A 22,705-nucleotide genomic window follows, 5' to 3' on the forward strand; every position below is an offset into this window, starting at 1 on the left:
GCCCCCCATCGAGGGTCCCCCCCCACCCGCCCGGGACCCCGGCGGCCGCGAGAGACGACTGCAGAGCACCGCAGGTTTGTTGGATCATTTCACATGCTTTATTTCAGCAGTCAAAATAATTAAAAACATCTCAAATTATTATACATATACAAACTAGGTACAGACTCCTCGTACGCCCTGGAACATCTGCCTCGCTGGGAGATGGGCTGGCAAACGGGGTGGGTTCAAACCCCCTCCTCTCCCCCAGGAAGGAGCGAGGGAGCGAGAAAGAGCGGTGAGAAGAGGGAGGTTAGAAGAAAGAGCTGGTGGTGGCTGCGGAGGGCGGCAGGAGGATGAGAGCGGCGGAGAAGCGGGTTAGAAAGAGGGGGGAGATGGATGGATGGAGAAAGCTGCTGGAAGATGAGAGCAGAAATGAAATGCACCTGCTTAACCTGGAAACCAGGGCTGCTTTCATGTGCTTTCCTTTCCCTTTCAAGGCTTTTTGGCTCTACCTTGCATTTGTCTCCACGCCTTGCTTTAAGGATGCATGTGGGGGGGGGTTAAATAGCACCTTTAGAAAATTCACAAGTCGACCTGGGCAGCAAAGAAAAAACAAAACAAAAGAGGGAAAAAAAATAAAATCAACCCAAGACTCACGTCTTTTCAGACAGTTCCCATGTCTGTAGCACCAAGCGGTCCCGGGGCTGACGCTGCGCGGTGGCTTCGCCCAGCTCGAACCTCCGCGATTAGACCGAAATAATAAAACAAAAGGGGAGGAAAAAAGAAAAAAAAAAAAGGACAAAAATCCAGGGGGTAAAAAAACCCCGGCAACTCCAGATGGACCTTGAACGGAGGGGGGGGGGGAAAAATCAACATAGCAACAAAAAGGAGAGGAAGAATAGACAAAACTTAGCACCTTTGCTCTGAACCTGGCAGGAAAGTCCCGGCACGGCTGAAAAACCCCAAACGAACCTAAAACTACTTGGAGGAAAAAAAAAAAAAAGGAAAAAAAGAAAACCACAGCTGTGAGGTAGCCTTCCAGAAAAGGAGAATATACACTGAACGGTCCGGTTTTCTCTGCTCCAGGGATTCGGCTGTCGGGGTTTGCCTCGGGGGAACGGCTCAGCCGCCGAGCCGGGGGCTCGCCTGCAAAAAGCGGGTCCGCGCTCGTCTTTGCGCCTGGCCGCCGGCGCCCCGAAGGAGCGGGGAGCGCTCGGCCGCTGCGTCCGGGCTCGCGGGTCCCCGTGAATTGGTTGGCCTCCTATTTTTTTTGCTGCCTGAACAAACAAACAAACAAAAAAAAAAAAAGGGAAAGAAAAGAGTTTAAAAAAAAAAAACAAAAGTCAGGTTATAAATGAGTTAAACATCTTCCTTTCAGTGGTATATATAATATATATATATATATATATATATAAAAATGCATGTAGCAAAGAGCCAGGCAGAGAAAGGTCGGTTAGTTTGGATGTTGCCCAACTCCAGGTTGCAAGGAGAGATCTTAGCGCTCGCAGGGGCCGGGGAGGGAGGAGGCGAGGGGCAGGTTTGGCCGGCGGGAGCAGCTGGTTTCGCGCCGCCTCGGCGCCAGCGGGTCGGTCTCTCCGAGCGGCTTGCCGGGATCGAAGGCCGTCGGCGGGGCTGGAGCGCTCGGCTCGGCCACGGGAAGGGCCTCGGCGGCGCTCTGCGAGGCGAGGGCTGGGGAGCCACGAGCTGAGCCGGCCCCGCGCCGTCTTCGGGGCGTAAAACGGAATGACCCCGAGGAAGAGGAGGAGGAGGAGGAGAAGACGGAGAGAAGGGCAAGCAAGCGAACCCACTTCCTGGTTATTTGGTTTGAAAAGTCATTTATTTTTATTTTTTTTTGGTTTAATGCTTTTTTGGGTTTTTTTTTACGGAAACGAAAATAGTTTGAGCGACGCTGGATAGAAACCGACACGAATTCAAGTCCATGTGAAATTTTCTCCTTTTTTGGCTGTTTTTTTTTTGTTTTTTTTTTTCTTTATTATTTACTCTCTCCTGTACGCGTGGGGTTTCCGGTTTACAAGAAGCAGACGGGGCCGATGTCGATGCCGAATTCCTGGTCCGGAGCGCCAACGTCCATGGGGGCCAAATCGATGATGGGCAGGCGGGAGGTCTTTGTCGTCTTGTACTCAATGACTGTCTTGCCCCAGGCTCCGGTGTGACTCTGCCGGGGAAGGGGACGGTCAGGCTCGGCGCTCCCCCCCGCCATGTCCCCCCCCGGGGACCCCCGAGCGTTCCCCTTGGCCGTGACACAGCCGCCACCACTCACCGTGCAGCCGTCCTCGGTGACGCCGTAGGTGAAGCGGCTGTTGCCTTCCGCCCGGATCTCGATCTCGTTGGAGCCCTGGAGGAGCAGGGCCTTCTTCAGGTTGCCGCTGTTGCGGTCCATGTAGGCGACGCTGTTCTTGCAGTGGTAGGTGATGTTCTGCGACGCCTCGGTGGACATCAGGCGCAGGAAGGTCAGCTGGATGGCCACGTCGGCCGGGTTGGAGCCCTCGCCGCCGTATTCGAACTGCACCGGAGGAGAAGTTAGGTCGGCCAGTGCTCAGCCACCATCATCACCACCACCCTGGCCCCGCGGCCCCCCGCTCACCTGGAAGCCGTCGCTCATCGTTTCGCCGAACCAGACATGCTTCTTCTCCTTGGGAGTCTTGCTGATGTACCAGTTCTTCTGGGCAATGGTGGCCTGGGTGGGGTAGACGCATGTCTCTCCTGTTTCCATGTTGCAGAAGACCTTGATGGCGTCCAGGTTGCAGCCTTGGTTGGGGTCGATCCAGTACTCGCCTGAGGGGCAGAGAAAGGGCTGTCAGGGCCATGGGGGCTCACGGCTGCGGGACGGGGGGTGACAGGAACCAGGACGCCACTGACCGCTCTTCCAGTCTCCGTGGCACATCTTCAGGTCACGGCAGGTGCGGGCAGGGTTTTTGCGGGTGCCCTCGGGGCTGCGGATGTTCTCGATCTGTTGGCTCAGGCTCTTGAGGGTGGTGTCCACCTCCAGGTCGCGGTCGCGCATCACGTTGGCATCGTCAGCTCGGTAGTAGCGCCCGCCATCGTGGGCCTTCTCCTGGGGTGGCTGGGGCAGGAAGCTGAAGTCGAAGCCGCCGCTGGGGGGACCAGGAGGACCAGGGGGTCCGGGAGGGCCGGGGGGACCCTGTGGCAGGAGGAGAAAGAGATGAAGGCGGGCGGCTTGGCACGGCGGCCGGTGAGTGGCTGGGACACCGTGGTGGAGACACTACATACGACAGGGCCGACGTCGCCGGTGCGGCCACGGGGACCGGGTGGACCGATGGGGCCGGGGAGCCCGTTGAGACCGTCCTTGCCAGCGGCACCAGCAGAGCCGGGGGGACCCTATGCGGGGAAAAGAAGAATGGGTGAGCGCTCGGAGGGCCCCACAGGGATGGGGTGGACACCACGGTCCTGTCCCAGGCATCCCCATGCTGGGGGAGCAGGGGATACTTACTCTTGGACCGGCGGGACCAGAAGCACCAGAAGGCCCTTGTTCACCAGGAGAACCCTGTGCAAAGCAGAAACAGAAAATATCCCATTGGCAACATGTTCAGGCAATGAGAGCTGTGCAGGGCTGCTCCACCAGCATGGTCCCTGTGGGCACCAGGCAGCATCCAGCAGCATGGACACCTTGGGGACCTGGTCATTGGCCCCTGAGCCCTTTGGGGCGATGCTGCAGGCAGGTGCCCCTGCACCGCAGCTGGGTGCTGGCCTGGGGCAGGAGGCAGAAGTACTTACGGGGGGACCAGGTGGACCCTGGAGACCGGAGAAGCCTCTGTGACCCTTCATGCCTCTGTCGCCCTGTTCACCAGTTTCACCTTTGTCACCACGGGGACCTTGTGGGCCCTGGAGGAGGAGGAGGAGGAGGAGGAAGAGACGATGTGCTGAGTGGTGAGGGGCTGCACCAGGCCAGGCATCGCCCCAATGCCTGTGGGGCTGTCGCCCACCCGCTGCGCAAAGACGGAGGAGCTGAACTTACAGAAGGACCACGAGCACCAGCAGGACCAGGGGGGCCAGCAGGACCGGCGGGGCCCTAGGAGAGGAGGAGAGAGGTGACAGGTTAGAGCATCCTCGGAGCTTTCCTTTGCAGTGCGGCGGGCAGTGTCACCCAGCGCCTAGGGCAGGGTGGCCTGCAGGAGTCGGGACGCCTGGGTCCCCAGGACGCCTGGGCCCCCTCGCCAGTGTCCAGAGGGGAAGCTCCCTCCAGCGGCGAGAGCGGGGCCGAGGGCCGGACTCTGACCCGCTTCTGGGTCGGCCCTTGCTCGGTACCGGGGCTGAGTGGCGCAGGCTGGTGGCCAGGACTCCTGGGTCCCTCCACCAGGGAAGGGGTGCAAATCCCCCCCCCCCCCAGCTTGGGGCAGGGGTTCAGGTTGAGCAGGAATGGGCAGAGCATCACTTACGGTCTCACCGCGGTCTCCGTTCTTGCCAGCAGGACCAACAGGGCCGGGGGCACCGGGGGCGCCAGGAGCACCAGGGGGGCCAGCAGGGCCGGTCTCACCACGGTCACCCTGCGAGGAGGAGGAGGAGGAGGAAGCAGAGACGTCAGCATGGGCCGGCTCAGCCCCACCACTCCCTTCCTACCAACCCGGCCATGGGCACTCACCTTGGGACCAGCAGAACCGTCACGCCCGGGGGCACCTTCAGCGCCAGGAGCACCCTGTGGAGGAGCAAAGACCCCCCCTCGTTAGGGCAGGCAAGCGCTAACGAGGGTTTCGGAGAGAGGGCCTGGACAGACACCATCTCCGCTCAGCCCACCTCGGGCCCAGCTGTGCCCCGGTGATGCCATGAGTTGGCACGTGCTCAGCAGGGCCGGTCTAGCACCGCTGCATCGGGGCCAAGCGCCCAGCCTGCGTCCCCCCATGTCACCAGGGGAGACAGTCCCCTGCGTGCCACCGCTGCTCACCTCACGTCCAGCTTCGCCAGGGGGTCCGGCCAGTCCAGGGGGGCCCATGGGGCCGGGAGGACCACGCTCGCCGGGGGAGCCAGAGGGACCTTGTTTGCCAGGTTCGCCCTGTGCAGGGAAGAGGAAGGGGCAGCATTGGAGGAGAAGCCGACCACGGAGATGCTCCAACCCGGACCGTGCAGCCGGAGCCCTCTCTGAGCAAGGACGGGGACTCCAGGCCACGTAGCGACGCTGCATCCCAAGGGGGTCCCGGCATCGCCTGGCCCCCGGGATGCTCCAGCCTGAGGGCAGAGCAGCCCCAGGAGCTCTGCCCCGCGCAGCGAGCCCCTCGCCTACTCACAGATGGGCCAGGGAGTCCAGGGAAACCTCTCTCGCCTCGCTGTCCAGGGAGGCCGACGACACCGCGCTGGCCAGCAATACCTTGGGGCCCAGGAGTACCGGGAGCGCCCTGCAGGGAGAAATCGCAGCTCAGGGAGACGCAGCGACACCAGCGCAGCGGCTCGGAGCCGCCCCACCGGGACGTCCCCGGCCGGTGCAGTCACCGCGCGGAGATGCGAGGGGACCGAGTCGGGCACGGGGATGACTTACGATGGGACCGTCGGAACCAGGAGAACCCTTCTCGCCGGGGGGTCCGGGGGGACCAGCGGGGCCAGGCTCGCCGGGGCGGCCAGCGGGGCCGGTCTCACCACGGGGTCCTTTGCCACCTTCCTTCCCGCTGGGGCCTGGGGGGCCGGGGAGGCCGATGTTACCCTGCGAGGGGAGAGGAGCTCAGTCCCGGGGCAGCCGGCCAAGCCTCGGCTCGCGAAGCCCTGCGGCCGCCGCGGCTCTCCCCGTCTGAAGGGAGTCCAGGTGAGTCCCGGTGCCAACTGGGACAGGGCTGGGATCGGCCGTCGCGGAGCCGCCTGGACCTTCGCCCGGTTCATCGCTGCCTCGTGCCTCCGAGCAGAGCCCTCGGCAGAGGAACCGCGGCTGGCAGCTCCAAGCATCGTCCCTTGCCTCTCCCACCCTGACGGGCTGCCCCGAAATCCTGCCCCCGTCCTGGCTCCGCGTGCAGGTAGGGCAGGAGGAGGAGGTACTCACAGAGGGGCCGGGGGGACCAACTCTTCCAGCAGCACCAGGGAAGCCAGTAGCACCCTAGAAGGGAGAGAAGCTGATGTCACGCAGGGCCAGCCCTGGGCTCGCCGAGCTGCACCTGCGCCTCGCGGCTGCAGGCAGGCTCAGGGCCCGGTGCCTGGGAGGGATGTGCCAGCGCTTCGTGCTGGGAAAGCCCTGATCTGGGAGCGGGGCTCCTCTGGGTGCAACCAGCACCTCCGACCCGCTGCCCGGAGCGGCGAAACGGATCGAGCAGATGGTGCCCTGGCTGAGGGCCACCAAGTCCCACTCATCCACGGGGCTCACAGGGAACCCAGGAGCCATCAGCCAAAAGGGAGAAAGCTGTGCACCAGTCTAGGTGGGGGCTTATTACTCATCTGGGGGGATAAGGGCAAACCTTCCCCCTTTTTGATCTGCCCCCCCCCCCCATGGGATGAAACAGCCCCAGGCAGAAGCCATCCTTGGAGAGGCAGCGCTGGAAACGCAGCATCCCCACTCCCCCAAATTGGGCACATCATGCTGTCGTGGGCCCGGGAGCAAAATCCCGTGGGGAATTCAGCTGCCCGCAGTGAGGCCACAGGGGAGCGTGGCCCAGCTGCTTCCCCGCTCCCGCGCCGGTGCTTCTAGCATCCCCTTCCCCGGGGGCCCTGCAGCCGCATCCCCCCTGCACCCGAGACCTGCCGTGGTACTTACAGGGGGTCCAGCGCTGCCACGAGCACCTTTGGGACCGGGAGCACCAACAGCACCCTGCGGAGGAGCAGCGGGAGTGAGCGGCGAGGCCAAGCCATGGCCGGGGGCGGGGGCAGGATGGGGGCCGAGGGGCTACTTACGGCAGGGCCAGGAGCACCGGTGGGGCCGGCGGGGCCGGGGGGACCTGCGTCACCCTTGGCTCCAGCATCACCAGTTTCACCTTTAGCACCAGGCTGGCCGTCAGCTCCCTGCGGGAGAGCAGAGCCGGGGTGAGCCCAGGGGGTGCCGGGGGCCACCAGCCCCCCTCGATGGGGAGGGGGGTGAGGCCAGCGGGCGGCACATCCCATGGGAGAGCATCCTGCGGGAGAGCATCCCACCAGCTCCCGGGTAGCATCGCCCCCCCTCTCCGAGCGATGCAGGATCTGGCTGTTCCCGGAGGGAGAGCAAGGGGGGGGAGCGAGGGGCTACCCGCAGCCAAGGCGACTGCGCTGACTTACGGGAGGGCCAGCGAATCCAGCAGGACCAGGTGGGCCGGGCTCACCGCGGTCTCCCTAGGAGAGAAGCCAAGAGAGCCGGTGTCAGGGCTGGACAGGAGACGGCCACTGCCGGTGGAGCCGCAAGCCGCGGGACACTTACGGGAGCACCACGGGCACCGGTGGGACCAGCAGGGCCGGGGGGACCAGCTTCACCCTGGCAATGGGGAGGAAAAAAAAAATGGGTTAAAACCTCTGGAAATGAGGCACCAGTATGTGGCGGGTCGGGAGGAGCCAGCAGCAAGGCTGTGCTCCCCGTGCAGCATCCCTGCCTGGTGCCACCTCACCTTGTCACCGGGAGCACCAGCTGGGCCAGGGGGGCCGATGGGACCGGTGAGACCTCGGAGACCGTCTTTGCCAGGAATGCCGTCAGCACCTTTGGGACCGGGATCGCCCTGGGGGAGAGGAAGGCCACGGCAGGTTAGAGCTCATCCCCCTCCTCCTCCTCGTCACAGCTCTCTGTGGCGCCTCAGAGTGTGACCCGTGGCACTGTCAGCTCTTCATCCTCCCACCTTCGGGCCCTGCTGTTTCCAGCCTGGGAGAGGCTGGGATCTTCCTCCACCACCCCATCTCTGGAGGAAACCCCCAGTTTGTCTACCAGCCTCTGAGGGCCGTGCTTGTACGAGGACACGAGTGGGAACGGGCTTCGCTCTGGGTGCCCGTGCCTGGCTCTGGCTTTGCCTTGGCCCCGCGGGAGGGACGATGCATCCAGCCCCTGAGGGGCCGGAGAGCGCGAGGCTGGAGATGATAGGAGTGTGAGGGCACAGCCTGGGAAGATGGGGCAGCTGGCGAGAGGGACCACGGGACGTCCGGGGACACCTACTCTGTCACCCTTGGCGCCTGGCAGACCGGCAGCACCACGCTCTCCGGGCATACCCTGCAGACCGGGGGGCCCTTGGTTTCCAGGGGCACCAGGAGCACCAGCATCACCCTGGGCAAGAGAGAGACAAAATGTGTGTTAGCAAGAAATCAGAGCTCGTTCCTCCGCAGAGCAAACCCTCCGCCGCTTCAGCCTGGCTTGCAGGTGGCAAACAGCCCTGCAGCTCCCATGCCACAAGCCCCCAGAAGAAGTGTTGGGGGGGGGGAGCAAAGACCATGGCCCCCCCCTTTTTGGCTGCTCCGGAGGAGCCGCCGGCTGGAGACAGCCACCCTCCCCGTGCACAGCAGCAGGTGCCCTTGCGTGGGATGGTCCCCACCCCGCATGCCCTGTTGAGGTGGAGAGGAGACCTGGGACCTACCTTAGCACCGTCGTTACCAGGAGCACCGTTAGCACCACGAGGACCCTGGGGACCAGGGGGGCCTTGGACACCACGTTCACCGGGGAAACCTCTCTCGCCCTGGAGAAGGGAGGGAAGAAAAGAGCCAAGCCGGTTACGGAGGCGGTGGGCACAGAGGAAAGATCGAAAACTGGCTCAGGTGGAAAGCAAGGTTCAACTTACTCTGGCACCGGCGGGACCGGGAGCACCGGCATCTCCAGGGACACCCTGTGTGGGGAAGCAGAGAGATTTTGGAGTTAGCACGGGAAGGAGGTGAGCAACCCCTGCACCAACACCGCATGGGTCCTAACCTGCCCAGCCAGGCCATGGCAGGCACCCTCCACTCTCCTCCCACCCCAAGACACTGGCCACCCCAGGGCTCCCACTGCTCTGCCCTTGGGGTGCCCTTGGGGATGGGGAAGGCCAGGGGGCTCCTCAGCCCCTTGGAGGGATGGGGCAGTCCCAGGAGGAGATGGGCTCCCCGGTTGTCCCCGGTCCCCTGTGCTGCCACCTCTGTGATCGCCCCAAGGAGGCCGTGGGGGGGCTTGGTGAGGCTGGCATGCTTGGAAGCTGCTCTCCCGCTCCGCTGCCTCAGGCCGGGAAGGCAGCCAGGCTTTCCCCCAGCTCGGCTCAGACAGGGGGGACTGGGCAGGGTGGCTGCAGCAGCTGGGTGCTGGGTGTCCACATCCAGCAGCCCTGACCCTCAGCCAGGGGACGAGCAATGGGGAGGATACAGGGACAAGGCAGGGACAGCCCCCACACGATGCTTTCCCCCACTCACCTGCTCACCGGGCTTGCCAGCCTCACCAGGGGCGCCAGCGGGGCCGGGCAGACCCTGCAGAAGAAGCGGAGAGAAGAGACGTTATGGAGGCAGGTGACCAAGGGGACAAGAACAGGAGCAGCATTGCTGCTGCAGGGGTTTCCCCCCCACCGGGGAAAAGGGACTGTTCCTCACCTGGAAGCCAGGAGCACCAGCGGGACCTTGTTCACCTCTTTCTCCAGCGGGACCCTGCAGGAGACAGGGCAAGCATCAGGGCAGGCAGCTGGCTCCCAGGCCTGTTCCCCAGTGGTCCAGCACAGCTCCAGGTGGGGAAGGGGTTATTCATACTCACAGTAGGGCCAGGAGGACCTTGGGCACCAGCTTCACCGTCTTTGCCAGCAGCACCCTGAGGAAGAGGAGGAAGAAGGTGCTCAGAGCAGGGTTTGGTCACAGGTGGATTTGGGGAAGGGGGCCCAGCCTGCCAGACCCGACCTTCAGGTGCTTCTGGAGGGGACCCCAAGCAATGAACCCATGGACGGCAGAGAGATATCCCTAACAGTGCAGAGGAGGATGGAACTGTAGCACCCTTGGCAGACCAGAGAAGAAGCTGCAAGCTGCCCTGGGACACGTCACCTCCTTGCAGAGCCTTTTGTCCCTGCTCCAAAGCCTCTGGCAATGATCACACCTGACTCACAGCCGCTTCAACCCACTACAATATTCTGGCCAGTTTTGTTCCTTGGAGCCTTCCTAGGGCCCAGCTCTGCCAGCCCAAGTCCTGTTTCCCCCCTGCCCAGGCCCTCTCTCTGCCCCACGTTGAGGTGAACCTCCCTCGCAAACCCCAGGTCGGGTCTGGTCCTGGGAGGCGGATGCATTGCAGCCTCCAGGGCCGGGTGAATACTTACAACAGCGCCAGGGGGACCAGGAGCACCTCTCTCACCGGGTTTGCCGGGCTCACCCTAAAAACAGGAGAGCAGAATGAGACCAAGGTGGGACCACAACTCCGTCAGGCATGGCTTCGCACCCCCACCTGGATGTGGCTGGTGGGTGCGCTAGACCAGCTCTCCCCTCCGCTCCCCCATTGCCCTTCTCTGGGGACACGTCCCCTGAGCCACCCCCTCCTTGGGTGTCCAGCCCGAGGGAGCCAGCATGCCCTTCCACATCCCAGGAGGTCACAGTGGCCCAGCTCATAGGAAGCCCCCGAGGACAACCAAGCCCCCAGTTGGCCTTGTGCAGCATCTCTGCCTCCATGCTGGGGAGCCCTGACCAGCCCCTTGTCACTGTGGGAAGCGGCTCATGTTGGCACTCACTGCAGCGCCTTTGGGTCCAGGGAAACCCATCACACCAGCTTGGCCTCTGGCTCCAGGTGGGCCTGGGGGTCCAGGGCGGCCGTCTTGACCAGCGGGGCCCTATTGTGGAGGAAGCAAGAGCCCTGTTAGCAAACCCCATGATGAGCCAAGAGGGTGGGGAGGAAGGAGCAGGGCGGTCAGCCAGGTATTACTTACAGGGGGACCAGTCTTGCCATCAGGGCCAGGGCTCCCAGGGCTTCCAGTCAGACCCTGGAAGAGAGCAAAAGGTGGGTTAGGACATCAGGTTTCCTCTGCTGGCTGCAAGGAGCGTGCTGCTCCCTGCAAAAAACAGGAGATTTAGCATCTCTGAAAGTGGCCTTCTCTATGGAAAGAGAAAGAGCTCTGGAGCTCTCGCCTGTGCCTGGACCAGGGCCACCAATGCACCAGAAGCCATGGTCATGTTGACGTGGCTTGCTGCTTCTCACAGCCGGTCCTGCCAAGATCTCCAGGCTGCCCTCACCCAGCCTGATCCCAAGCCATCTCCTCCACGTCCATCCCACCATTCCTCCACACACTCACCTTAGCACCAGGGAGACCAGGTTCCCCAGGGCGTCCAGATTCACCAGGAGATCCTTTGGGACCAGCAGGGCCAGGGGACCCACGCTCACCAGGGGGACCCTAGGGAGGGATGGGAGAGGAGACAGAGGTTACTCCAGCTGGAGGATATGGACCAAGGCAGGTGATGAGAGCCCTGTTATGGGAGAAGGCAAGGATAAAGAACCAGCCTTGGGATCGAGTGATCTAGAGCAGAGCAGGGGGCAAGATGACAAACCCATCTCATCCCCACTGCCCCATTCAGGACACATCTTTCCCATACAGGTGGGGAGAAGAGTTTGGTACCTACCTTGGGACCAGCAATGCCATCAGCACCAGGGAAACCACGGCTGCCAGGAGCACCCTGCAAGGGACACAAGAGCGGTCAGTGTGGCGCGGCTGGGCAACATGAAGAGCAGGCGGGGTGGCGGAGAACTCTTGGGCTGCTGGCAGTGGGAATAAGCCCAAGGCAATGGGGCAGCTTCAGGGGACTTGGGGTTTCAGGGGAAAGATGTTCTGATATGGGCTTCAGCTTCCAGTCAGGAGCAGGCCTGGTCTCCCTCAGGGCTTGTGAGATGCTCCAGTGGAGATCTCAGGCAGGGGCCCTGGTGGAGTGAGGGCGTTGGAAGACGTTGAAATCAGGTGGGAATTTCACCATCCCAACGTTTGGTTCAGGAGGTGTCTGGCTCTCCATCCGGCAGAAGCCTGGAGTGCCCAGGAGGTGGAGCCGGTGGGCAAGGTGTCCACGGAGAGGAGAACCGGGTCTTGGAGGAAGAGGGATGGGAACAGGGTTATGACAGCGATAGCAACAGGGAGAACTCCTACTTACACGTTCACCAGCGGGGCCAGGAAGCCCAGCGGGGCCAGGCTCACCACGGGCTCCTCTCTTGCCTTCTTCACCAGCTGGACCAGGGGGACCTTGGACACCAGCAGGGCCCTGGAGAAGGAGGCAGAAGGGTGAGTGTTCTCAGGGTACGTGGAACCAAGCTGAGGTCAGATCTGTCAGCAAGCCCTGGCGGGGCTGTGAGGGGGTTACTTACGGGTTCGCCTTTTGCACCAGTGTCTCCCTTGTTGCCTGGAGCACCGGGTTCACCCTGGAGGTGGAAGGAAAAAAAAGAGAGCTGTTTAATACCAGGTTGATGAGCAAAGAGAGCCATGAGCCTCATCCTGTTGGGATCCTCAGCATGAGGGGAGATGTTCAGCATCTCCCAAGGAGCTTTCAGTCCCCAGTGCCCACCCTGCTATTTGATGGGGGATGCCAGAGGGAAACATCTCCAGGCAGGACAGTGGGTTGCTGGAGCAGAGGAAGGGACTTGACCCCAGGGAGAAGGTGGAAAGCTCTTCCTTGGGAAGTGGTAATACCAGCCACAGAGGCAAGGGTCAGGACTGAGCCCTGCTGCTCATCATCTCTGCCCAGCCTTGCAAGGGGAAGAAGGCCCATCACAAGCAAGATGGAGAAGGACAACGATACTTACGCTGTTACCCTTGGGACCAGGGGCACCGCTGGGACCCTGAGGTCCAGAGGGACCACGAGCACCGGGGAAGCCAGGAGCACCAGCAATGCCAGGAGCACCCTAAAAGGGGCAGAAAAGGTGGTGAGGGAGCCACATGGACCTTGGTTCCAAGAGCCGTGAGGAAAGACAGGATGACGATGGATGCTTACAGTTGCGCCTTTGGCACCAGGTTGACCATCAGCACCAGGGTTGCCCTGCAGGGGAGAGAGACGAAGATGAGGGTTATCCCAGGGCTAGCAGGATACAACGTCAATGGGAATGAGCCATTGGATGCCACTTACAGCAGGACCAGCAGCACCAGCAGGGCCAGGGGGACCGGGCTCACCGCGTGCACCTTGAGGGCCTTCACTACCGCGACCACCCTGGGGACCAGTTTCACCCTGGAGAGGAAGAGGAGGGAGAAGAAGACATGAGCACATGAGCTGCTGTGAAACCTCCTTACGTCCCTGGACTTTCAGGACCTCCATCTCACTTCCCAGTGGAGCGTGGGTATGGGAAAATGGATGATTTCCTTGTTCTTTTGTGGCCTGGTTTTCCACAGAGGCAGAGTCCTACGGCCTGGAGAGACAGCTGAGCCATGTAAAATGCAACCGTGAGATTTAGCTGGAGAAGTCCTTCATCTCCACTACAGATGAGAAGTGCAGCCACTTTGGCTGCAGATGTGCCTGGCACCAAGCATGGATGAACCCATAGCCATCTGGGCTAGGCTCAGCTCTGCTCTCTAAGTTTTCAGGCCACATGGGAAACACATTTGACACTCAATCCTTCCTCCTCCCCTCTCCCTGTTTCCACCAGCTTTTCGGCTTCTCTGCCAAGCCCTAGAGATCTAGAGGTCCCACCTAAGAGAATAGGGTCAGGCAGGTCCCTACCTTAGCACCAGCAGCACCGGGGAAGCCAGGGGGACCAGCTGGGCCAGTTGGACCCTATAGGAGAGAGAGAGGGCACGTGTCAGAAAAGCAATTCCAGTGCACATCTGGAGCTGGCGGGTTTTCTGGGCAGCAGAGCTCTGGACCCTGGCCAGGATTTCCAAGCTGTGGTCATGGAGCTGAGCTGTGCTTTGGCGTTGGCCAACGAAGAGATGCTGGAAGGGGATCTCCCATCCAGGAGTCAGCAAGTCTCCTCCAGGGAAGCTGACACTGCTCAAGCTAAGGCCAGTTGCTCCAGGAGAGTATTGTTACTTACTGGAGGACCAGCAGCACCGGGGGAACCGTCGTTACCACGAGCACCCTGTGGGCAAGGAGAGAGAAAGGAGGCATCCATCAGTCATGCTTATCTGCAGCAGTGGCGCAAGACCCGGCTCCTGAGCAAGCCCTGCATGCCCAGGGCAGAGTAGCCCGAGGAGGGAGGCTCAGCCCTGCCCAAAGGCACAGAAGGGATACTCACAGCAGGGCCAGATGGACCGGGGCGGCCTCTCTCGCCAGGAAGACCACGAGGACCCTGGGGAGGAGAGCAGACACATGCCACCATGAGGAGAGCTGCCTTCATCATGCTGAGCCTTTTCCCATTCCTTCTCCCCCTGCCCTTCCTGCAGCAACGTCTCAAGGGAGTAAAACTCCCTCCCTGCCCCAATGTCCTGGGGCAACTTTGGAGAACCAGGCCCAGAGGACAAGCTATTTCCCCACCACATTCTCCCCCCACCACCCAAATCCTTTTGCTCATCAAGGCTGGATTTCTTCCTTCACCCTTTTCTTTTGCATCTGGCTCAGACTGTTGGGGCTGGCTGGGAAAGAACAGGACTCACTCACTCACCATTTGTCCAGGAGCGCCGTTCTCACCGGGGCTACCGGGCTCGCCCTAGGAATAAGGACAAAAATCAGTGATTTCCAAAAGCAGACGGAGGAGAGGAAAGTTTGGAGAGAAGGCAAAGATGCCCTTGTAGAGGCAGTTCCTCACCTTGGGGCCAGCTGGACCGGGTTCACCCTTGGCACCATCCAGACCACTGAAACCCTGGAGTGCAGGGGAGAGAAGAGACAAGAGTGAGGGTCAGGAGAAGACCTCACTATCTTGGTCAGAGTCAGGATTTGGGTCTAGGAGGAGTTCCAGCCCCTTGTGCCATGAAGGACAGGGAGGACAACTGGGTGCTCTCGCAACCCACTTCCAGGTGGGATGGCCCTCCAGATTCAGTGTTAGCAGAGGGCTCCAGGCCAGCAGTAGCCATGGTGCTCCCCTTCCCCACATGCCCACAGGCTCATGCCTGGGTTGGGCATGTCGTACAGCCACACATGGCCTTCAAGGACTCCCAAATCTTAACAGTAACCAAGGACCGACTTACTCTGTGACCCTTCATGCCTGGCAGGCCAGCAGTTCCGGGAAGACCACGTGCACCCTAGGAGAAAAAGCCAGAGAGTGACTGGAGAGGCCCACGGAGGCGCAGGGGGCTGCTGTCCCCTGCCCGCCTGCTCCCACCTCCCAGGGCTCCAAGGAGCAACTCCTGAGCACATCCTTGCTCCCAGGCTTCGCCATCAGCTACTGGCCAGCCCATGCGTGGATGGACAAGATGCTTCCTGCCCATGTGGGCCAACATGGCTGCCATGACCCCCCCTCAGGGATGCCTGTGGAGGAGGAAGCCACCATCTCCCGAATACAGCAGACACTGGAGACATCTTACCTGGGGTCCAGGAGGACCGCGTTCACCGGGACGGCCGGGTTTTCCAGCTTCACCCTAAGAGAAGGCAAAGAGAAGGACAACTCATTGGAGGATGATCCTGGGCCAGGTGGCCCCTGTTCGCCTGAAGACCTTGAATCCACCGGCCCAGCACTGATGGGGCCATCTGGCCCCAAACCCAGCTCCAAGTGAGGTGAGACTCCATCCTCCCCGCAGGACGTGGGATCTTGCAGCAGTTACTTACATCATCTCCGTTCTTGCCAGGGGGGCCGGCTGGACCACGGGGACCCATGGGACCCTAGAAGAGATGCAGGGCACAGGGGTGAGGGCTCGGCGCCTGAGCAAGGCTTTCCCGCCACCCTCCCACGGGCTTGAGCTGGGTATTCCCAGGCCAAGGCAGCGCCATTCCCACCGCTCCTGGCCCGGAGCCGAGACATCTCTGGCCAGAGAATCCCTCAAGCGGTGAAGGAGGGAATGGCAAGGACGAAGCCAAGGCTTAGGCTGGGAAAACTCAGTAATCCATCCCAGACTGACAGGATATGAGGAAGAAGGAGAATATCAGCAAGACTTACAGAAGCACCAGGCTCTCCAGGCTCACCAGGGGGACCTTGGAAACCTTGAGGACCCTACAGCGTTGGAGGAGAAAAAAAGGAAAAAAATGAGTTAGAAAATGAGCAGCATGGTCTGAAGACATTGCCCTGCTGGCAACAGTGGTACCCAGGTAAAGTGGAGTGAGGACCCGCATGCAGTGCCAGGTGTGTGTTGTCACCCACCACCGGTGTCAGGGAAGGGTGGGAGGCCACCTCTGGCCCTCGCCCCATCCCGGTCCCCTCCCTGCCCCTCCATCAGGAAAGTTTATTCCGGCTGAGAGCCAAAAGGACACTTTGGGCTGCCAGAACCAAGGGGTTCGAGGTCAAGGGCTGGGGCTCAAATCCATGCTGGAGACATGAAGGAGATACTCACAGGAGCACCAGGAGGGCCAGGGAGACCGCGGGGACCAGCTGGACCCTAGGAACGAAGCAAAGGAAACTCAAGCTGAGCAGCCGCCGCGCCGCTATGCCGCCTCGTCCCCTCGTCGCTGCCGGTGCCGGCGTCTCTTCCCAGGACCTCCCGCCTCGGCTCACACCTCCTACCACTTGGCAGCCGCCGCGGCGCTGCCTGCCCGGGAAACGCTCCCGCCCCACGGCTTTTCTCCTTGTTTTACAACATTCCCACCTCCTCCCCGCCGGGGCAGCGGCCTCGGCGAGCCGCGCCGCACCGAGCCCCAGCGCGGGGCGAGACGGTGGGTGTTCCCAGCCAATTTTCGGAGAGGGGGGCACGTGCCGGCGTTGCCCAGCCACCTCCGCCTGGATGCCGCGCCGCCGGGTGCTCACCATGGGACCGGGCACGGCCATGCCGCCGGCTTTCTCGTCGTATCCGTAAGACATTTGAGGAGCGAAGTTCTGCAGGGAGGAGCGAGAGAGAGGCGTGAGCATCACAGGCATCGCCGGCGGGACCGAGCGGGGCCGAGGGGCTGCCCGATACTCACTCCGCCAAGGCCTGGAGGACCTGGAGGGCCTGGGGGTCCTGGGAGGCCAGGCTGTCCAGGGATGCCATCTCTGCCAGGGGGGCCGGGGAGTCCCTGCAGGGAGAACGGATGCGGGGGTGAGCGCACGGTGGTGCTGCCTCCACGCCGGGATGCTCCAGGGTGCAGATGGGAACAGCCCCGGAGCTGTGCCGTGTCCGGCTGGAGGAGCTAGGCTGGAGATGATACCCACCCTGTCTCCTCTGGGGCCGGTGTCTCCCTTAGGACCCTGGTGGGGAGAGGAGAGGCAGGTCGTTAGAAAATGACGGAGGAGACCAAGAAAATAAGGAGAACTCTTTGGGAAAGAGTTTTTTCAGGAAAGCGATGCAGGCGAATTACCTCTACTCCAGTGGTTTCTGGGTAGGAAGGGGAGGCTGGGGAGAAAGGAGACGGGTCAGTTGGAGGAGCCGAGTCTGCACCACGTTTCTACCCACCCCGTTCCCCATCCCGCCAGGGCCGCAGCCCCTCCGAGGACGGATGCTGAGCCGGGGAGGGGGCCACCGCGGGTCCCCCCCAGCAGCGTCGCGGCGAACCGAGGCGGAAGCACCCTGCCGCTCGCCACGGTGCAGGGCGCGCGCGAGGCCGAGGGACGGTACCGTGGGTTTCGGGGCAGATGGGGCAGCATTCTCCAAAGGGGATCTCGGCGTTGGGACAGTCGGAGGTGTCTTCGCAGATCACCTCGTCGCACAGGATGTTGCCGCTGTCGCACACGCAGATCTGGCAGGGCTCAGGTTTCCACACATCCTTGTCATTGTATGTTAGTCCATCCTGTATGCAGCTTCCAGTTTGAACTGGGGAGAGAGGGAGACGGGGAAGGGAGCGTGAGGGCGCGAGAACCGGGCCACGGAGTGAGCCGCTGAGATTTACGCTCGCTCTCGGCCGCAGGCACTCGTTCGCCTTTCCTTGGCAATTCCAGCACGTCCTTTTCCTTGCTTCCCCCACCTCCCCTCCTCTTTCCCCCCTCTCCTGGAGCTTTTCTCCGTTCATCTGGTTCTCATCAGCCCATCGCGGTGACACAGGAAAAGCACCACCACAATAAACTCTTCCCACTTACTTTGGAATTTAAACAAAACCTCCAGCCAGTTGTTACGTCCAACTGCAACCTCGGCCCGTGAGAGCCGGGGCCAAGGCAAATAGCCCCCGCGCCGGGCCGGGGGCTCAGAGGTGGCGGGGAGGCCGGGAGCTGCTGCCGGGGGGCGGCGGGGAGGGGATGCTGCAGCGGATTTGGGAAGGGGCTTGGGGAAACGGGATCACCAGCGGAGCTGGTAAAGCAGCAAGTGCGAATTAGGGGTGGCTGGACCGCAGGCCAGGTGGGCTGGCTCGGCGGCTCGGGCTGAAATTAGATCCAGGCGGGTCCGGGCTAGGGCTGGATCAGGCCAGATTGGTTGCGCCGCCGGCGAGGGAATACGGTCCAGCGGATGGAGGCAGGCGGGGGAAGCGCCGCGAACCGGCGCATGTGGAGGGCAGGGCAGAGCGCCAGGGCGGAGGGCTGGCCCCGAGCAGGGCCGGGCGCCCGGCGAGGAGGGCGGCGTGAGCCAGCTCCATCCCGTCACCCCCTGCTCTGCCGGGGCCGCTTCGGTGGGAAACACCGAAAAAAAAAAAAGAAAAAAAAGAAAAGAAAAAAATGACAAAATCGGGAAAACGCCGCAGGCTGCAGTCGCGCTCCCCCAGGCCTGGCGATGCCCCGGGGACCCGCGGGGGTCCCGGCGGTGAGGCGGGGGCGCCGGGCTGTGCCCCCCTTGCCCGGCACCCCCGGGGGTCGCATCCTGTGCCGGCGCAGGGCGAAAACCCAGGGCGGCATCCCCGGGGCGAAGGGGGCTGTCTGTGAAGTGATGTCTAGACGGCCCCGGCTTTACGGGCTGCTAAAACATTTTCCTTATGAATCATCCGAGACTTTTCTAATTCTTTCCTGATGGCTTTTGCAGATCCCGGGGCCGTCGCCCCCCCCCCCCCCCCCGCCTCCCCTCCTCTCCTCCCCTCCGGCTCCTCACACCGTTGCGCTGCCGCGGCTCTCGTTCGCTTTTCCCCCTTTCCCGGGCTCCTCCGCCCCTGCTTCCCCCGTCCTCCCCTCGTTCCCCGCCGCCTCCTCGCTCCCCACCCTTCTCTCCCTCTCCCAACTTGGCACGGTGTCCCAGCCCGCCGCCGCGCTCCCGGCTGCCTCCAGCCCTCCAGGACCACAGCTGGAGAGCGATGGAGCCGAGGACGCCCCGGGGGGGACCCGGCCGCGTCCCCATCCCATCCCAGCCCCGTGTCCCACCACCCCGGCGCAAACCTCCGCGCAAAGCCGCCGCCGCCGCGTCCCGCCACCCGCTTTCTTCTTTCTTCTTTTTTTTCTTTTCTCTCCCCCTCTGGGAAAAGCAGCTGCTTTTTAAGGAGCTTGCTCTCCCTTTTCCCGCAGCACGGCGTGCGGGAAGGGGAAGGAAGGAGCAAGGGAAGCGTCGAAGCGGCCACACGTCCCCGGCCGCTCGAGGCCCCATCCCGCCGGCGGAGAGAGCGCGAGAACGAGCGGCGGCTACTTACTGTCTTCTTCTCCTTGCCCGCGGGTGAGTAGTACAGTCGCTGCTATCAACAGCAGTAACCGAGAATCCACAAAGCTGAACATGTCTAAATATTAGACATGTAGACTCTTTGGGCCTCTTTGTTTCAGAGTCGGGTCATACAGGGCTGCTCTGACTGTGTAGCTCCAATCCGGACCCCAGCAGAAACTTCCTACTGCCTTTCCCACTGCCTCGCCTCCCCTTTTATACGGTGCCGCGGCGGGGAGAGGTGGGACCCGTCGCAGCCCGCGGCCGAGCGCACGGGCGATTTTGGACAGCCCCTCGGCCAATCAGCGGGGCCCGGCGCGCCCGGGGTCCGGGCGGCGCACGCACCCGCGCACACACACACACACACACACACGCACCCGCACACCCGCACAAAACCCCAAAGTGGGGCCGCCGGGCCAGTCCCTCCCGCGCGGGGCCACCGCCGCCGCCACCCCGGGGTGACGGGACCCCCCGCGCCGCGTCTCGGGGTTGGGGGGTGTTGGGTGCGGAGGTGGCCGTAGGGCTGGATTTGGGGGTGCAATCGGGGAGGGGTGTGTGTGTGGGGGGGGGTGGCCCCCAGGGGGTTCCCGCGCATCCCAGCACCGCGGGGTCGGGATGCAGCCGGGCGGAGCAGGGATGGGGAACGGGAACGGCCCTCCCGCCGCTCGCGCCACGCAGTCCTGTGCGACGCCGGGGCCGCGCTGGGGCGACGCGGACGCCCACCCCAGCAATGCCACCGGGGCACGGGGACAACGTTGCACAAGCAAAACCCAGGGCGTCCCCGGGGCCAGGACCCCCCGTGCGGGCTGGGTGCTCACGGGGACCTTGGGGCCACCAACCCTGCTGCTAAATGCAGCAAGGGGCTGCTTGGCTTGGGGTGGTTTTGCTTGCTTGCTTTCTATATCATCTCTCTTTTCTTTCTCCTTCCTTCCTTCCTTTCTTTTTCTTTCTTTTTCTTTCTCTTTCTCTCTCTCTCTCTTTCTCTTTCTTCCCTTTCTTCCTCCCCTCTGGCACGTCTCCATGGCTGTTTCCACATTTGAAGAGCCACGTTGGTTGGAAAAAGAAAAAGCTCGCTGACAATAATCCACAATATACTGTGCAATTTTGGGAGGGTGTAATTACATGCCAAAAAAAATAATATGAATATATATGTGTATGTGTGTATATATATTTATTTATTTATTTATTTATTTATTTATTTATTTTAGCAGGGCTGTGGCAGATGCCTGGATCTCTAGGGCAGAGGGGGACGGGAACCCCACAGTGTGGGGAGCTCTCTGCACGTCCCCCAGACGATGTGGCATATGGGGGGGGGGGCAGCTCGATTTTAAGGGGTTTTAGGGAAAACGCGGCGCTGAGCTGCCCCTTTCCGTGGGCCCAGAGAGCAGCCGAAGGGTCTGGGCCGGGCCGCCTCCCCGCGGGAGTCCCCGGGGCCGTATCCTGACAACGGCGCCCTGGGCATTGCCCAGGGGCTCGGGGGTCCCCTCCCAGCGCCCGGCAGCAGCTCGTTGGACCCAGGCATCCGGGACAGGGCTGTGGGTGCTCCGGGGGAGCACGGGGGGCTGCTCCAGCCGGGAATGGGGCCGGGGGCTGCCGTTTCTCTCGGGGGAGCCGGGAGACGCAAGGCAGCGGGGTCCAGCCCTCGCGCCCGCCGCCCCCCTCCGGCCTGGCCATGCCGCGAGGGCTGAGCACTTGCAAACTCATCAGCCTGCTGGGTCACCAAGTTGCTCCTGCCTCATCAAAAAGAAAACCACACACGCTCTCCCCCCGCTTTAAACACCCGCAGCCGAGCAGCAGCTCTCAATGAGAGACCGAGTTATTTATTTTTTTGCAGGGGGGGAATCAAACAATGCAGTAACGGGGGGGGGGGGGGGGGGAGGGAAGAGACACGTCGAACTTGAGAGCGAAAAAAAAAAAAGGCTCCGCCGGTGACCTCTCCAGGTCTTTTTTTCCAGCCTGCAATTAAATGCAAAGAAAAAAAGCCCAGCAGAAGGAGTTATCTGCGAGTTGCACACACACACACACACACACACACGCACACACACACGCACACGGAGCAGCTGGCCGGCTTTCAAGCCTGTATCTATGCATCCGAGACACGTTGCAGGCGAAGACTCCTCCAATCATGCCTCTGCGACTCGAAAACCCCTGGCCGTGCTCCAGGCTGAAGATGTGTCTTTAATTTTTGCAGCATGACAGAAAAGAAAAGAATGTCATCGTTTTTTATATGCATGTAGCGCGGGAGGGAGGAGGGGGGCCGATGCCACCTCATCAGCCCCGGCCGCCCGCCCGAGGAATGCAGGAGGGTTTCGTGCAGGCGATGGGGGCTGGGGGGGAACCAGAACAACGAGGGAGGGGAAACCGAAAAAGAGAAAGGGAAGAAATGCTGCTTCAGAAAAAAAAATAATACTACTACTAATAATAAAAGCCTGGAAAAGCCATCAGGATCCTAGGAAGCGAAATGGGAGACTCCAGCCCCGGGGCCTGGGCCTTCCCCGGCTGCCGCGGGGCGCGGGATGGGGGTCCCTCCCCGCCCGTCCGGTGGCACCCGCGCCAGGAGCGTCCCGCAGCGCCCGGGCGAGGACAGGGACGGGGTTTCGCCCCGCGGGCTTGGCAGGGGCAGGCCGGGGCGGCGGGATGCCGCGGGCTGTGCCCGGGGTGCTGGGGCCGGGCTGGGTGCTGGGGAGGGGGGGGTCCCAGCAGGGTGATGGGGGTCCCCCTTCCCGTGCGCCCCACTGGGTTCACACCGGTGCCAACTGGGCTGGGGCGGGAGGAGGACGCGGGCCCCCCCCCCAAAGGGTTGGTGGCCACAAGCGGGGCTGGGGTTGCCCAAGCCCTGGGACGGGGGCGAGCGGAGGAGAGGTGGCGATGCGCCCGCCTTGCTCATCCCCGTCCCCCTCCCCGTCCCCGTCCCCATGCCCGTTCCAGTGGCTGCGCTTCGAGTAGGACCTACCGAAAAGCGCAGCCGCCGGGGCCGGGGGCTGGGGGAGGCGGCGGTGGGGCTTGTTTGCCTGCGCTGCGCTGCGAGAGCTGGAGCAGACGCAGGCATCTGGTGTGAGTTAACTCCCCTCGACAGCGCAGACACATGGAGCGGATTAACTCCCTTTTCTCTTGCGTCGCTCCTCGCTCCGCGGCCCGGCAGCGCTCCCGCCTGCCCGCCCGGCCCCTCGGGGTGCTCGTGGGTGCTCGTGGGTGCTCACCCCCAGCCCGGTGCAGGGCGCCGGCATCCTGGTGTGTCCCGCCGTGGGTCCCTGCTTGTCCCAGGGGATCTGCTGCGGCATCGGGTCCTGCCGGGGCCGGGGGACTCCTGGGTCCCCCCCAGCTCTGCTGCTGCACCCCAACTCCCAGGTTGCGGTTTGGGGGCACGTGGGATTTGGCAGGGGGAC

The 22,705-nt window shown here is 62.5% G+C and overlaps 1 protein-coding gene across 1 annotated transcript; it reads right to left on the reverse strand.

Annotated features, from left to right (window-relative positions):
- Positions 1–75: 75 nt before the first annotated feature.
- On the reverse strand, positions 76–19,490 carry COL1A1 (collagen type I alpha 1 chain). The gene is made up of 51 exons (XM_067312164.1): positions 19,315–19,490; positions 17,391–17,585; positions 17,134–17,168; positions 16,988–17,023; positions 16,759–16,851; positions 16,604–16,672; positions 16,194–16,238; positions 15,803–15,856; positions 15,475–15,528; positions 15,234–15,287; positions 14,898–14,951; positions 14,519–14,572; positions 14,375–14,419; positions 14,009–14,062; positions 13,808–13,852; positions 13,495–13,548; positions 12,907–13,005; positions 12,775–12,819; positions 12,587–12,685; positions 12,152–12,205; positions 11,941–12,048; positions 11,422–11,475; positions 11,097–11,195; positions 10,734–10,787; positions 10,539–10,637; positions 10,134–10,187; positions 9,584–9,637; positions 9,427–9,480; positions 9,253–9,306; positions 8,655–8,699; positions 8,454–8,552; positions 8,039–8,146; positions 7,503–7,610; positions 7,319–7,372; positions 7,180–7,233; positions 6,823–6,930; positions 6,686–6,739; positions 5,981–6,034; positions 5,489–5,650; positions 5,241–5,348; positions 4,901–5,008; positions 4,601–4,654; positions 4,398–4,505; positions 3,977–4,030; positions 3,736–3,843; positions 3,452–3,505; positions 3,232–3,339; positions 2,860–3,142; positions 2,585–2,775; positions 2,261–2,503; positions 76–2,155 (listed from the first exon to the last, which is right to left on the reverse strand). Exons 1-51 carry the CDS (start codon positions 19,394–19,396, stop codon positions 2,009–2,011), a joined length of 4,362 nt encoding a protein of 1,453 aa, XP_067168265.1. The 5' UTR covers positions 19,397–19,490; the 3' UTR covers positions 76–2,008.
- Between the last annotated feature and the right edge of the window lie 3,215 nt (positions 19,491–22,705).

This window comes from Apteryx mantelli, chromosome 28 (genome assembly GCF_036417845.1).
Source record: "Apteryx mantelli isolate bAptMan1 chromosome 28, bAptMan1.hap1, whole genome shotgun sequence".
NCBI classification, from domain to species: domain Eukaryota; kingdom Metazoa; phylum Chordata; class Aves; order Apterygiformes; family Apterygidae; genus Apteryx; species Apteryx mantelli.